Genomic DNA, 16,773 nt, shown 5'->3' with positions numbered 1-16,773 from the left:
ACCAAAAGTACCAAAACGTCTGACAGATTTTGGATTTGCTTAATTTTTAAACAAGAAAAAACAATCCTATTAACTTCTTGGTATAGTTTCTTACCTATAACATTATGTAGTTTATGATGAAGCATCTGTTTTAAGAATTCTATTAACATTCTTACAGGATTACAGCATTCTACTTAAAGCTACTTAATTATTCTTTATTAAATTCTCCCTGTTTTTGTTGTAGAATAAACATTTTTCACAATAAAACCATATTAATTTTCTAGTTCATACTTTATGTAAGATAACCAATTATTTTAGGAAAACGATGGACTAGATTAAAATATATATTTCATAAGTTGATAAGTGATTGCCAGAAGAAAAAATGCATGTGTCTTAATTGTCATTATTTTTCTCCTTTTAAGTGTGTGACACTTTCTTTAATGATATAAATTACTAATCAGAAACTGATTATGCCAAACTATCCCCAGTATTACTTTTCTATGAAATATGAAGAAAAAACTGATTCATGTCAAGCACTGTTTTTAAATAAAAGTTGCATTTTGATTTTAATGCAAGATAACTTGTCACTTTACTTTGGACACACTTAAACCAGTACCCAGTGGTTTAAAAATAAATGCTATGTTACTAAATTAATTAATAGAAGAAAAGTATTTGCACATTCAAGAGAGTTGATAGTATATAACTTATAAATTTAATTTTTTTTAATTACAATTAAATGAAAAAGTTTCACCAAATTAATATATAAACACACTACTTCAAAAGTCTATAATGGCAGACAACATGTATCAACAATGCACTATTGTAAATGGGATATAGATTTGTACTTTAGTGAAAAATGTTAATTCTAGAATCCAAGCCAGAAAATGCAGATTTTCTGATAACATAATATTGTGAATTTGAAATATTGTGTATATTACCAAGAAGTACATCCTTAACACAAAACAGTTAATACAAGTCATAGTGACAATCCTATTGATATGATCCTCAAATATGTTGATCATAGAGCAAAACCAGACACTATAGGTTAATATTCCAATTTCTAAGTAGCATCCCCAACAGCAATATATTTGGTACTCATCACTTAGTAAACATTCCCTGACATATCCAATAATATACATAAAGCATTTTTGTTAAAGTCGTACCAAATGTATTTTAAGATTATAGGAATCAATTATATAGTATTTAAACTGCCCATAAATTGATTTATCAAGGCAGGACTCTGAGGGTAGTTATTTCAAAGGTTGCATGAATAACTAATACCAATTTGTTTTACTTCATTTAAAATATGTATTGGTTTATGAACTGTATTTAATTTGAGTGTTTGCTTTACAAATAGAAGAATTCTACTAAGATTTCAGCTATGGCACGGGTTGGCAACCTAAAACACTCAAAGAGCCACCAAGGTCCTAAATGAAAGACCCCTGTTCAATTGTGGAGCGGACCGGAAGTCCAATTCCCTCATGATATAGTCTTCTCCTAGCGTAGCTCCTTTTTCCTCTGCCAACCAGAAGCCTGGTTCCCCCACCATAGTCTCCTCCTAGCCCGGCATCCTTTTTCCTCTACCTGTCCTAACCAAGAGCCCTAAACCTAACCCTATCAATTGTGGAGCCAACCGGTGACAGGGAGCTGCAGCAGAGGGATGAAAGAGCCACATGCGGCTCCAGAGCCACGGGTTGCTGACCTTTGGGCTATGGAAAGGAGAAAGATATGATTTTAGGGTGCAGAGCTAAATTTGCTCTGCTACTCCCTGCTCTATGATTTATAGATTTGGAAGAGTCTTCAACTATCTTCATGTATCTCTTAGAAAGATACAATGAAAAGAAGGAATGTGTGGAAATCATATTTCCATTCTTGGGTGGGACAATTTCATGAATGCAGTTTTGCTCAGTGGGTTTCAAAAAAGAATTTCTGGCATCTTTTCTATTGTAAATTTGTATGCTTCCCAAGAACCTTAAAGTCTCATTATTCTTAACACTAATGTAGTGTCAGTGTATATAACTACTCCTAATAATTTCAGTAAATTGTAAAGCAGTATAAAATACAGAGTTATTTGTATATCTTTCATCTGTATTCTTTGTCATACATTACATATTATTAGTTCAGTTTATACCAGTATGAAAAAGGCTGATTTACCTGGAAAAAAGTATCAGAGCAATCCACCACTGTTCTTAGGGCTACAAAAATAAGGGATTTGAAATGTAAGTGATTTATGGACTGGTCATTCTGTTCAACCCACTTGCAGAATAAAATCCCTAATTTTAACTTTGTAGTTTCCAATTCACAAGGTTGGAAATATCATTGGATGGGGGGGGGGGGGATAGTATTGATACAGCCGCCTCAATGTGTTTGGTGCCATTTTGAATAATAGAATATTTAGCATAATATCACTCTGGCAGTCATAACATTATATTTAGGTTGTATATATCTCTATTGTATTTATTATAAAAATGTGCATTAGAGAAGTATAAAGGAAACTTTTATTGCCATATTTGAGGGAAAGCTTTTTCCTAACTAGCAATTAGTTAGTCTGGCTTCATCTGCATTAACCAAGAACCTCATGCTGGTTTGTGATACTATATCATTATGTCTCAGGTGAGTCTGATGTTAGGTCATCTGTGCCTATGATGCATGTCATGAATGAGGGACATAAATTGGTCCCAGTACACATTCCCTATGTTGCAAATCATTCCCTTATTGAATCCTTCTTATGACCCTTGTATTTTGTTGGCCACGTGCATCTGAGCAGAAAAGACTATGCCATGACAGATAATCAATACCATCAAAATGGGCACCTCTTTGGTAAAATTCAGGGCAAGCTTTAGGAGATACAATTTTTTTAAAAAACCAGACAAACATTTTAAGAACATCCTGGGAATGCTTCCAACTTATTTCAGATCATTTTCTTTTCCTACCCTATGTTGTGCATAAATGTGAACATGCAAACAACAACAAAAAGAATTATATTTTTTCACGAGAGGCAATGTTTTTAAGGGATGTTGAATTTTTTTATCAGATACTGTAACTAAAAGAAAAAAAACAAAGTTTAAGCATATATAGTTATTGTGACTATTGGCTAAATTACCTGAATATTTAGCACTGGCTGCATTTTCATTCCATTGAGGAAATAGTGAGTAAATAGAACCAAATGGAGAAATAGAACCAGATTTGATCAAACTTTGGCCAAAATGTTAGATACTGATGAAAACTGAAATGGAAAGATATAATGCTGTGTTTTTCTAAAAATCTCAGCAAGTAAAAGAATACTATGTACTAAATCTACAAATATACAGTTGTTATTTTTGTAAATCATGGTTGCATTTTAAGTCAGTCTTACTCATTTAATATGCATCAAGACTTCATCTTTTTCCTTGCTGTGTATTGATCAAGTCTAAACCTTTTATAATCCCTTCCCTCCCCTTCCTTCCCCTTCCCCTCCTTTCCTTCCCTTCCCTTTCCCCTTCCCTTTCCCAGCATTTTTTTCTTGCATAAGGTTATATGGCAATAGAAGACACAATACAATTCCTGAATAAGATGTTCATGGTCATTTTGCATTTTGTTATTTCAGTGTAATCTACTGCTATTCAAGACAAATATATTAGTCATGTAGTAGAGTGGTTTAGGTAAAGTAAAATAAAACCCAACATTTTGATACACACAGCTAGATTTCAATATGATTTAACTGTATGATCTTAATAATATAAACTTATACATGGAAACAGAAACAAACAATTGCAGATCAAATTATTTACCTCTTCATTGTAATATTCCATATTTCCCACATACTGTCTTTATGTGTTTCTTTTTGCCCCCTCCCATTTAACAACTGCTCAGGTTTGGGGAGGGGTCACATTACAAAAATGCCAGATCATTTTAGGTTTCTTATATGTACTAGTAGATATAAAGTAATAGAAGCTTTGTATCTTTTAGGAAGGTCATGTGAAGGCCATTCATTTTCCCTAATTTTTTTAATTTTTTGTGGTATTAATGCAAATGATCTGGTCTTCTGAATTGTACTTTAGCTGGACCCGGTGTAACAGATTATTCTATGAATAAAACCAACAAATAAAAAATAAAGCCACTTTTACTCCATGTGAATTTATTCAATTAACTTGCACAAATGACATTATTTGGGGTTTTCTGATCTGCTTAAGATTATTGAGTTAGGAGATAGTATGGAATTCTTTTCTGTTCTTCATTCTATTAAAATATAAAAGAATAGATTGGAGAAGGGTATCTGTGGTTTAAAGTCAGGTGTTATCAATGTGCTGATTATACCAATTTTATTTTTCCCGGTTTTTGGAGTCATTGCAAGACCACTATTACTATTAAACTTTAGTCTAGATGTTTTCATAAGCTGTATCACAGCCAATAAAGCAATGCTATCTGACAAGATGGTGTCTATATGGATCAGTGATTCTTATTTTTGCGACTGGGCAAGCAACATGCACTGAAATGGATGTATTCAGTCCTTCAGGGAGTTTATTTTTAGTGTGCTGCTAGATTCATCTTTGTCAATTACAACCCTAATGCTTTAATTATTTTGAACAGTTTGGACTTACTTACTCATTAAAAATATAGGAACATACATTACTATAGGATGATTATTAGCCCAAACTGACCAATTTATCTCAGTTTTACAGGAACTGAAGTCACTTTCAGTAGCTTCTGATCTGAGTTCAAGGCATTTATGGTAGCTTTAAAACAGCTGGGGACATTGATATTTAAAGGACAGCCTCTGTTGTAACACTTGCCTAAATATTAAATATAAAAATTTCATGAGGGGTTTTCCTCCACCTTCCCTTTATTCGAAGAAATGCAAATGTAACACATGGGTTTTCTATTTGGCTTATGAAACTTTCTTCTCTCAAAAGCCTGGCTGGGGCATGCTTTTGTTTTCTTTTAACGTTACATAGAGACCTGACAATTTATCCAAGTTTGTTGGTAGTTTAGCTTGGTTAATCTGTATTATCTATCTTGGTTTATTTATCACGTGCTAACAAGTACTTTCATATTGATTTGTTTGTTGGTTTTATCTTCACCCTGAGTTCTTTTGATCCAGTGCAATTATCAACATTTTATTAAGCAAATAATTAAATTGCAAAGATGTAGGAGATACAAAATAATAATTAATAGATGGGGGTGGTCCAGTTGATTTCTTCTGAATATGTACTGCGACTCACCAAGAGAGATGGATACTGGTCGTATAATATTGCATGCATGATAAAAAAAAAACTATTGGGAGAGGACTGCAATCTCCATTTGGTAAAGTTCACACCTTGAAGATTTGCAACTGCTCTGCAAGATAGTCTTGTGTTATTCCTTACTTTAAAGCTGGAATTATAGTTAGGTTTTGAACCAGAATTTTGCAGCTTACACGTTTTGGGGCATTTTAATATTTGGAGCTGGCAAACATCTTACTATATCTTCCTAGTATGTGATGTATTTCTTTTATTTCCCTTTAATTTCAGTGCACCGATGCCTTATTTAATCGGAGTTCACTTCAGTTTAATGGAGGTAAGTAACTTTCTCTTTCTCTGTGGCTATATGTTAAGGCTGTGTAATGTGCAAGCATTTTAAAAGCCTAACTGGATGTCTTATACTATTCCTGAAAAGGCTTCAATATTTTAAAATAAATGCAACTTATGGATAATTGGAAGGATAGGAGGGAAAAAAGAAGCAAGTTGGTTAACCTTGGATTCCTCTGTTTTATATGAAATTCTCTATAGTTGAGAAACAGAATAGGAGAACTTCCCATCTTCATTAGCTACAGCAGAGAACAGTTTCTTCCATGTGAGCCCTTGAAGCAGTCCTAAACATATCAGCATCAAAATGGAATGCTGAACATTCTCCCAAGCTTTTCTGGCAGTGTGCCATTTAATTATATCTAGCCTTCTTCATGGAAGGGAATAGAATTATGGAGTGGGGAGGAACCAGGCAGAATCACCTGCTTGTTTCAAATATGCTTGCAATTATTTGAGAAGTTCAGACTGAGTGAGAACTAGTAAAGGAAAGAAAATGGCCAGAAATTATTATAAGAAAAATAATCTTCCCCACAGTATATCCATATGTGATGGGGCATTTCATCTAACATAGACATACATACAACTCTAGCATATCCAACAGTATCATGGAATTGCTTCCCTGATATCAGTGGGGACATGCCTATATATTAAATGTACACAATCATGTGAGAATATAATATATTATCTGTTTCTTACTGTCTGTCTGTATCCGCTGTGTTTTATCAGTCTATGCTTGCATTGGTCAAAAAAAGGAAGGTTTAAGGAATGCCCTGCTAACCAGACCAAATATCCACTTGTTCTAGTATTTTGTTTCACACAGTGACGAGGCAAATATTGGATAAATGTTTTATATAGTGACAGAAGAATAGGAGATTCTATTCAGGCATTGCAAGAAATAATCTTGATGGGTATTATTTCTAATACTCTAAATTTCATTAATTATGGTAATGATGCATTATGTAAGGGAATTCTTAATACACAATGCTGCCATGGAAATATTTATTTGTGACTTAGATTGCTTCATCCCTAGTTTGTTTGCTGGTTCATTTACAATTTAGATTTGTATGTTAAAAACATGTGTATGTTTTTAAATGAAAATCAGAAAGAGAAGCACTCAAATGCTTCCCTGTATATTTTTTCTTATTCAGAGAGTCAAAAGTAAATCACTGGAGGATGTGGTGATGCTAAATGTTGACACAAATACATTGGAAACACCATTTAATGACCTGAGCAATCTACCAAGTGAAGTGGTAAGTATAGTTGGTTTTATCATCTTTGTTATTTGAATTACTTATTTTTCCCTGCTAAGTTAAAAATAAAAGTACCTTCCCTCATCAAACATTATGTTATCAGCTATATATTTCCTATTTAATGGTGTCTTGTTTTGTTTGTTTGTTTACTTGCTTTTGACAGTTGAGGAAATGTTGAGTGGAACATCATATTTTTTATTGTGAGGAAAAAGGGAAGATCATAATTATAAAGCTTGCTGCATTCATTAGGCATAGCAGTTTTAAATGCAAGAGTCTTCATCTCATCTTAATCATTATATTACAAAGTAGGCATTTCTGTCTGCCTAGTGGCATATCTTGCAAGGGAAAAAAAGGAGTTTTTGAAGGCAAAAAGAAGGGGGCCAATTATCGGCTTCTGGTTCCCTGCCACCTGCCAGCACTTCTCCTTTTAATTAATGATCTGATGACATTGGTCAATATAATAAGAAATGCTTGTAGAGTGGGGTCAGAAAATGCATACTTTGATCTCCTTCAACTTTCTGAAACATTTATTTGTTTTGTCTAAATTATTTCAGTTTTATTTTAATCTCTTCCATCCTGCTGAGGATGGCATGAATTGAAAACTCTACTCTGTTTGTCATTTGCTTTGGCAGAGCAACGATGCCATACTTATAATTCTATTTGTGAATTAAACTGCAAAACCTGTTTGTCATAAAAGACATTGGATCCCTTGAAAATGACGAAAACTGTCTTTTGTCTGCAAAGGCAGATAAATTAACTGGCACTTACATTTGGACTTTGATCTCATGAAGTTTTTTCTTCTTTTGGATGCTTATAATAGGATGTATTCTACAGTTCATGTTATATAGACATCCCAAAAATAGCATTTTACTTTCTTTGGGTCTTCTGCAACATGATTCTGAAAAAATAATTTCCCCACCACCACAGTTTGTTCATTTTTAAGACAGAATTCATATTAGAACATTTATTGATATATGTTATTTAAAACAATAAAAGCATAATAAATATTCAAATTAATGTTTTACTACTTTTCATTTGAAAAGGAACTAACAAACATGAGTAATAGGAGATTACATGGTTCATTTTAAAAACTATTTTAAACAAATTAACATCTAGAAATTATCAGAATAAATTTAAATCTCAAAATATTGTGGTTATTGATGGAAATATATATTTTGATTTTGCACTAAGTGATCATTTATGTATATCCCATATAAATTCATAGAGCTATAGTTGGGTAGTTTCCAAGAATACAGAGTTCTGAGTACAAAAGAGATTTCTCTTTTTATGCACTCAATGTATGAAGAGGTTCACATTTTTGCATAAATCTACTAAAGATGATCTGGGCTGCTTGCATTTCTATTTTGGATTCTTCTGTCCTGTTTTTCTGCAAGACAATATGATTTGACAGATTGCCTAAAATATTTAGTAGAAAATATGTATTTTCATATGTTTATTAAAGAAAATTGGGTTGAATAGAACGTCAATTCAAAGATTTCTAGATACTTTTATCTACAAGCAAGCTTGTATATTAATATTGGTAAAATAGAAACTTATGCATGAAAAGAAACATCAATGAATTGGGGTAAGTTGTTAGTGAAAGCATACTGATCTCTTTATCAACTTACTCTATATGAAATCCTACAAACGTCTTATATTAATTAGAGCTTGTCTTTTATAGAATAGGCAATGGAGCTTTTACAAAAATGAACATTCCATGTAAAATATTAAAATAAAACAATATATTATTTGTATACTCTAAAAAGTTTTATTTTTCTCTTCTGGTAATACATATTATAGTTTATTCCTTTTACCAGTTGTTTAACTGTCCTGATTGCTTCCATTCTAAATGTGCCTTTTTGTAGATCTCAATTGTTAATTAAAATCACATATAAGCATAAATTGAAAGTGAAGTGCTTATCTTCTCTGCAATTTTGTGAGTTTATAGACCAAGAAAGGTTGATATTGCATTATGTACATATACAAATGTTGTCTGTATTTGGCAACAATTTTGATGGTGGTTTTAATAATATAAACAATAAACAGGATTGAGAAAGGGATTTAGTTTAATTTAGTCATTCAGTTCTTCTTTCCTTATATGTCAGATTGGAATTTTAGTAGAAATCAGGAAAGCAGTCAGGAAAAACTCCCCTTGAGTTAAAATTTTATCCTAAATTAGCCATTTTAGCCTGATACCCTCTAGATGTGTTATAAGTGTAACTCTCAAAATTCTTTGTCAGCATGGCGTGCTGACTAAACGATATTGATATAATAGGCCATATTGCAGAGAAATTCAGCAATCTGGCAGATTCCACTTTAGTAACAATTAAGATGTAGGATCTGCAACTGGGGTTTTTGTTTTACCTGAGTTTTTCATGGCTAGAAGTGGTTGTCCCAGATGAGGAAGGGAGAATGACTGATTGAGATTATTGTTTGGGCTATTGGGCACATTAGGAGAACATATTTTCTCATCATATAATGCTATGGCGAGTTTGGGCAGTAATAAAATTCTGATCTTTTTATTCCCACCACCTCTTCCCCTTCCTTTTCCACATTTCTGGGAAACATTTCTGTGACACATTTCTGAAATAAGCATTATGTTGCAAATCTCTCCTCCACACACACAAACAGTTTCCATTTATAAACATGCTATGATTTGAGAGAATTTGTTTTGCTGAGTAGTGGGGGAAGCTGTGCCTGTTGCTGGGTATTTTATGTTATAGATCAGCGATGGCGAACCTTTTTTGGCTCGCGTGCCATAAGTGGGGGGAGCGCAGGGGGGTCGTGTGCAGGCGTGCCGCACCCATAATGCAATGCGCAACACCACCCAGTGTGCATGCATGCACTACAGGTGCGACCCCCCCCCATTTTTGCATGCTTTTTTCACCTTCCCCAGCCTCCAGAGGCTTTATAGGAGCATGGGGAGGGCGAAAACAGCCTCCCAGCCCCCCCCTGAAGCGCTCCCCCCCTGAAGCCCTCTGTTCCGGAACTTCCGGTTTGCCCATAGGGCCAGTTTTTTGCGCTCTGGAGGCTTCAGGGAAGCTCATGAGGCCTCGGGGGGGCGGGGGAGGCTCTTTTCGCCCTCCCCAGGCTCCTATAAAGCCTCTGGAGCCTGGGGAAGGCGAAAAATGGCTTTAAAAAAGGGTTAACTCAGCTGGCCAGCGCGCGCATGCATGCTGGCCAGCTAACAGGGCAGTGCCTCACGTACCCTGACAAATGGCTCTGTGTGCCACCTGTGGCACGCATGCCATAGGTTCGCCATCACTGTTATAGATGCTGATTTCCCATTTGATTAAAAATACAGAAATGATGAATCAAGGGTGGTGCATTCCAAGGGAAGACTTAGCGGGCATGTAGGATTTCAGGCCTTGGAGTTTGTTTGTTGGTTGGTTAATTCAATTTCTTAGTTACCCATCTCAGTTAATGACTGTGGGCAATTTACAGTTCAAAAAATATTTTTTTTAAAAAAAGCTAAAACATTTAAAAACAACAATAAAGCATCCAGAATAAATATACATAGCAGGCAACATACTTGGCCACTAAGCAGCAAAGCCAGGAAACGTATTGACACATATTTAGCATTTCAGGTTCAGGTACATAACCAGGTTTTAAAGAGTTTATGAAAGACTAACAGGGTTGGGGCCATTCTAATCTATTGAAGAGGGGATGTTCCATAGAGCAGAGGCTCAGGGCATCTTTTAGCCTGTTTAAGTTCCCTCAGTTCTATCGTACACTGCGGGGAGTATCGGGAACTCTGAATGTGGAGAGGCTGGTCAGGAGCTATCTGATGCCACTTTGCTATTCCATGTAGCTACAAAACTTCAATTGTTCTGAGTAGCAGGTTTTCTGGAATAACCCCAAGCTTGCTCCCAACCCAGTTGGGTCTATTAGTCACCTGGGGCTGGCTAATCAAAAAGGTCTGCCTTCCCTGCAGAGGAGAGTGGCACCCAAGAACTTGAGGCCCACCAATGAGTGATCTGTCCATGGCAGGGGAGAAATCACCCCCCTTCCCCAAATTCAGAACATGCTGCCATTGCTCTGACAGAAAAAAAAAACAGATTGAATGCATTACCGCTGCTATGAGTTGGGTCCTGGATAATTTGGCCAGCTCCACTGTTGCCATGGTGGCCACAAACTCCTGAGCTATCTCTGACCCCATACCTAGAGATTGCAAGTTGAAATTTGTTTGCTACAAAACAGCGAGGCTCGTACAATAGCAACAGTCCTAACTGACCTGTCCATGTCCAACTTAAACAGTGTCTCACATCTGGCAATCTATGGAGCAAGGCGCCTGGATGCCTCCCAAATATCCCAGACAATCACCTGGTGCCAAACCGGAAACTGGCTGGATAGATCTCAGTCCCAGCCAGGATTCAGTAATGCATGTTAGATCAGCATTTTTTTCAACAATTAAATTGTGGTCAAGGTGGCTTTATCACAGATTGATTTAGCATTCATCATCAGCAGAAGACAACTTAGAACCTCGAAAGCCTGCCATTTGGGGCTAGGGTTGAGTCTGAGAGACTGGAATGTGTTGTTGGTTTGAGCTCTGAGCTTTGCGATTTGATTGCAAATGTTTCATCCGCATTCGAGGAGAGATCTTCAGTGCTCTTTGGATTGTGTTTGTCTGAGGGAGCACTTTAAATACCTTTCTGACTCCTGGTCTGATTTCGGGTTATGTGATTGGCTGGATGTAGTTGCTGAGTACTTAAGTATTGTTGAGTTTTAAGTATTGTCTGTAAATCGATGCTTGTGTTTTTGTTGTTAGGTCTTCTGATCATTGGTGGGTTCCTACTGGTTTGAACTGGTTCAGCTGAACTAGTAGTGGTTTAGTGGCCTAGGTAGCTTGACCCAGGCCATCCAGGCCTGCAACGCACCTGAACTGGTTCTCCGGGTGGCGCCATAGGCTCCACCATCTTGTTTTATGCTTCCGTGCATGCACAGAGCAATTTTTATTGCACTGTGCATACACGTACAGTGTGCATCAAGCACACGCGTCTTGCGGTCACGAGCAAACCAGAAGTAGTGACTGCTGGAACCTACCCCTGCTTCTGATGATGTCATGGTCTGGTTTTGAGTTGATTTGATCGGCTGCGTGTGATGTGGTCCAATTTCTTGTGATCTGTCGAGGTATAACTTTGTTTGCAGTGTGGCTATTCGTTGGTCTTCAAATGCTGCCTTTGGAATCATGGTTGATGTTGTTCTTTCGTTTTAAGTGGTTGGTAATGTCAAGGTGTGTGTTTACTGATTTATTGGTGGAAAACCAGGCTTCCAGGTATTCCCCTTCTGGAGTGTGCCACAGTAGCAAAATACCTGTGGCTTAGTTATTGAAGTTGTCACTGCTTCCTCTGTACGTCTTTGCAGATGGTTAGATTCTAGAAAGTTTGGGCAGAGAAGATGAAACTGCAACCAAGGAATAATTTTATCTGTTTTAATTGTACTGTATGGTACTATGGAATATTTGTTTTTATTGTCTCTGGCATATTTTTTTGAAAATCTGCTGTTTCACCAGCTGCGTGGGAGTTGGTCGTGGGGCAGGGGTACAGGACGTTGTTTTTATTTCAGACCAGAAAAGAAGATTAGGTTGGGAAAAATCTTCACGAGTTTTAAGTTTTTTTTTTAAAAAAAAAAACCTGGTAACTGATTTCTGAATGTATAAGCTCTTCAATAGACTTCTTTCTATGTGAGCAATAGGCTTTCAGCATTCCAAATATATCTACTATCTTCAATTATCTTTGGCATAAGACATATCTTAATTAATAACATAAATAATGTTGGCTAATTCTGCGATATTAGGAAGGTGATTTCCATTTTGGACAAATATTATTAGATAATTTTGATTATTGATGCCATTTCTTTCTAAGGAGCAAGGCAGAGTCCATAAATGAACTCCTTCTCCTTTTGAAAGAATGTGTTCCTGTGAAGAATGGTCAGTCCAAACATCCTTTGGACATAAGCCCATGTTTGATAATAGTGCTATTCTTTGGTTATCATACCTTTATTTCCCAAAAATCTTTCAAGTTTGGTATCTCATTGTAAACACAATTACTTGTTTCTAGATAAACAGATGATGGATGTTGAAATATCCAAGGTCAAAAGACCTGGTTGTTTTCTATTTAATAAGCAAGCTGTGTACAGAAACTTAAAATACACATTTAAACGGGGGTAAAGGGGCATGGATTTATTTGGAAGTTTCCTGTCATTAGTTCTTGCCAGTGCCGTCTGACAGTCACTATTTAAGTATCATTGGTCTCTTATTATGATTATATACTAGAAAAGCATCTTTAAAGTTATTTGGTGCAATATAAGGGTAATATTTAATTTTTTAATTTAAGAATACATTTGTTAGTTGAGTTGTATTGATATTTTAAACAAATTTGTGTTGTCATAGAAAAGAAAAAGGTTTTTAATGATTGGAATTAACAATATTCTTCTGTAAGATATAATTATGAGGAAATGAAGTTAGATTTGTTGTAGCTGCTAAATATATTAATACTATGCTGTATCTATAATATTATTTCTGTGCTAGCAACTTCTCCACTTGTTCCCATGTTTCAGTTTTCAGTTTCTTTTCTATATCCCTTTTCCCTGCTTGATGTTTTCTTAGTTTTCTCTTTCATATAAATAATACAATTTATTTAATGTGCAATATTTTCAGTCCTCTATTGCTAAGCTATATTATTTTTTCTTTCAAAGATGTATAATGCAATTAGAAATAATACAAATTATCAAAAGCTTACTCTTAAAGTGGTAATAGTTCCAGTATATATAATGTATCCTTTGCATTTTCTGAAAAATATTTGTGTCCTCTATTATTTCTCCTTTTTCTTTCTTTTTACAAAATACATAAATTTGTACAATAGAAGCAGTCATGTTTAATACTCTGTATTAAATTTATCTTATTTCATGTATTTAAATACTTACATGTTACCTTCCATGGTATAACAATTTAAATATTATATTTTATAAAATTTAAATAGTACATTCCAGAAACCAAATTTTAAAAAGCAGCTTTGTTAGTACTGCAATCAGTTTCAAATCTTCATTGCCAGACATGCATCACCAAGATTCTCTGCCAGTAACTGCTTTTTTGAACTCTCATTGTTTATCTTGTGCCATCAGTAATAGCATCAAGCTACCCTGCCTTCTGTCAATCTCTTTTGCAGTTGTTTTCATTTTGTCCAAACATCAAAGACTTCTCCAATGATTCTGTCCTTGGCATTTTGTGTTTCATTCTTAGTGTTTCCAGGGAGCAATCTGATTCATTTTACCTCATATTTATTCTTTATTTATTAAATTTCTTGTAGCTCAAGTTATTTTCAGAAGTTTTTTAACCATACGATATTTCATAGGCATTATTTTTTTCTTCATTCTATTTTGTGTTGATTCAGTTTTATCAGGCATATCTTATAGCTTAGAAAATCGTGTAATGAACATTATTTTTGTATTTAATGTGAAGCTTCTGCACTTCAATATTTTTTCATAATCCTTCTCTCAAGTAGCAGATAGTCTTTCGTTCATTACCACAATTGTCATCCAACTAAATATTTAAGCCCAGGAAAAAAAGTTTCTTACTATTTCAGTATCTTTACTGTTTACCTGCTTTGGGATGGTTTTGCTATTAACATAATCTTAGATTGTTGGATGTTGTTATAGTTTAAAAAAACTTTTAACCATTTGGCTTTTGCAGTCTTTTATTTTACATTCATTATTGTTTTCAGCCACCCAAGTAATATTTCCAATTTAACTTATTTTTATTAATTATTTCTTCCAGTGATTTTAATTTCAATTTCTTCTATTCCACCATTTCCAAGATATGTTCTGCATGTAAATTAAATATTTGGTGGCAATATATAACTTACACATTTTCTTTTCCAAGTATTTATCATAATTAAGGTGCTTCATATTAAAAACTGTTGATTCCTAGGCATCGTGCATATTTTTTAATAGGGAGTTATTTTAAAGACTATTGACAATTTATTGTGGCTTGGACATCAAAAGCCAAATTAAAAATAAACATCAGTTTAGTATTTCTGTGCTAACATCCATTATACATTAGCAATATGGCCTTCATTGCCTTTGCCTGAATTCAGCTTGTACGTCTGGCAATTCTTATTTCACATATTGTTGAATCTTGATTGCAAAACCTAGAATATTTTCATGTTAGATGTGAGATAAGTGTAGCTGTTCTGTTGTGTATTCCTGCATACTACTCTTTGTGATATTAGAACACGGGTCATGTGATGCATCACATGATACATTGTGTCACATGACATATCGCAATGTATTGTGACATTTTGCCTTTACGGAGCCAGGGTGGGCGTGGCCTGTGTGTGATGCATTTGGCCCATGGGCCACCAGTTTGACAGTCCTGTATTAGAATATAAATTGGTCTTTTCCAATTCTTGGGGATTGTTACAATTTTTTAATATTAATTTATGAACTTCCAGTAAAAGTTTAATGTCATCATCTTGTTTTTAAACAGAACACTTTAGTTCTTTATCCTAATTTCATTCTTCACATCCTTAAACAGAACAATTGTCCTTAAACAATACTGTCCTGAAAGCAGACTTTTTAAAAACCTGAAATGAGGTTACAATATTCTAAGTTGCTGGTAGATAGAAGAAAAGCATATCTTTCAGAAGATTGAAGATTGTTGGCAATTATCTATTAAATATTATTTAATGTTTCATTTACAGTGCAGAAGTCCAAAAGTATATTCTCATAGAATATTACATATAATGCCTTGTGATTTTTTTTATTATAATTATCTTTCAAACAGACTTATAATTTACATCCCATCATAAAAAGATAATTAGAGTAAAAGCTAATGAGCATAAAATTCTCATTAAATTCAGGTCCGTCTGATTCATAAAATCTTTTAAAAAGGGAAAACCAAACTCTATGAAAGTAAACTTTTTTTGACAAACCCTTTCTGTAAAGAGAATTTATTAAATCGAAAAGCAACTTCTGGAATTAATAATTCATGTGTCATAGTGATCCTCAAAAGACCCTTTGCAGAAAACCTCAAATCACCTTGTAGTTTGGTAAGGGAAGCATAGGAAGAAATGTTCTTGAGTTATCCAGGTTGCACTACAAAATAGATTTTAGAACAAAAAGCAAAAAACAAAAGTGATATTTTTAACTGAAATAAAATGATAATTAGTACAATTCAGAACTGGAGTAATGGATCCTTCAGATCCTTCGGAACATCACTTTTGTATTCTAGAACTTTGATCATTTTGAATGTATTTCGAAATTATACTACTGCTGGATGAGCTGCACTTCTGCCCCAGTGATCAGGTTGTTGAAATTCTAGTACTATTAAGTAAGTGGAAGTTTATTATTCTCCTGTGCACTGCTTGGAGAGTCCAAGCATGGGTTAAATTCTGGCCCTCTGCCCAAGGACTGGATTGAATTGTTTTGGCTACGCTTCCTGGTCAGTTGAGGTCAGTTTTTCAATTCAGTCCAGCCCTTAAGGAGATATTCTAGAGGGTCTCCTATATTTTATGGTTTTTTGATTTACGTATTTTTTTCCTTTTATTTCTTTGGCTTGGAATTGGTTAGTTAGGTTTTTTCCTTTACAGCACTTACCATTTCATGTTGTCCCTGCGAGAGCTGACTTCATTGGGGAGTACCTGCTCTGCCACATGTCCTGAGCTAAGCTGGGGCGCTGGGAGCAGTCTTCTCCCGCAAGGTTCTACCTCCAGGATGGTCCGACTTGGCGACCTGTGCGGTGAGCCCCATACTTGGTTTTTTTTCTTGCCGCGGCTGCTGGCTTTCCCCTCTTGCAGCTTTGACCACGTGGGCAGTTATGGGGCATGGCCATTTTGGAGCGGCCATTTTGCAGCAGCCATTTTGTTGGGAGTGCGCGGAAGTTCTCCCGCATGTTGTGGCACTGGTACTCTTTCTGTATGGCAGCAACTAGCGGCTGTCCAACACAGTGTTCTTCTGAGGCCAGACAAAGGGACAAACGCAGCACACTATTGGAGGTCTTGGCA

General features: G+C 35.2%; 1 protein-coding gene across 4 annotated transcripts in view; it reads left to right on the top strand.

Annotated features, from left to right (window-relative positions):
- DENND1B (DENN domain containing 1B) overlaps positions 1-16,773 on the top strand; it is a 212,086-nt gene that overhangs the window by 138,943 nt on the left and 56,370 nt on the right. For all 4 annotated transcript variants that reach the window (XM_081946402.1, XM_081946401.1, XM_081946400.1 and 1 more), the window contains 2 exons: positions 5,469-5,514; positions 6,671-6,772. In XM_081946402.1, coding sequence (XP_081802528.1) covers positions 5,469-5,514; positions 6,671-6,772 — 148 coding nt within the window. The remainder of the gene's footprint in view (positions 1-5,468; positions 5,515-6,670; positions 6,773-16,773) is intronic.

Source organism: Natrix helvetica (assembly GCF_964273705.1).
Source record: "Natrix helvetica genome assembly, chromosome: 3".
Lineage (NCBI taxonomy): Eukaryota > Metazoa > Chordata > Lepidosauria > Squamata > Natricidae > Natrix > Natrix helvetica.
This window is presented reverse-complemented; position numbering and strand designations above follow the sequence as displayed.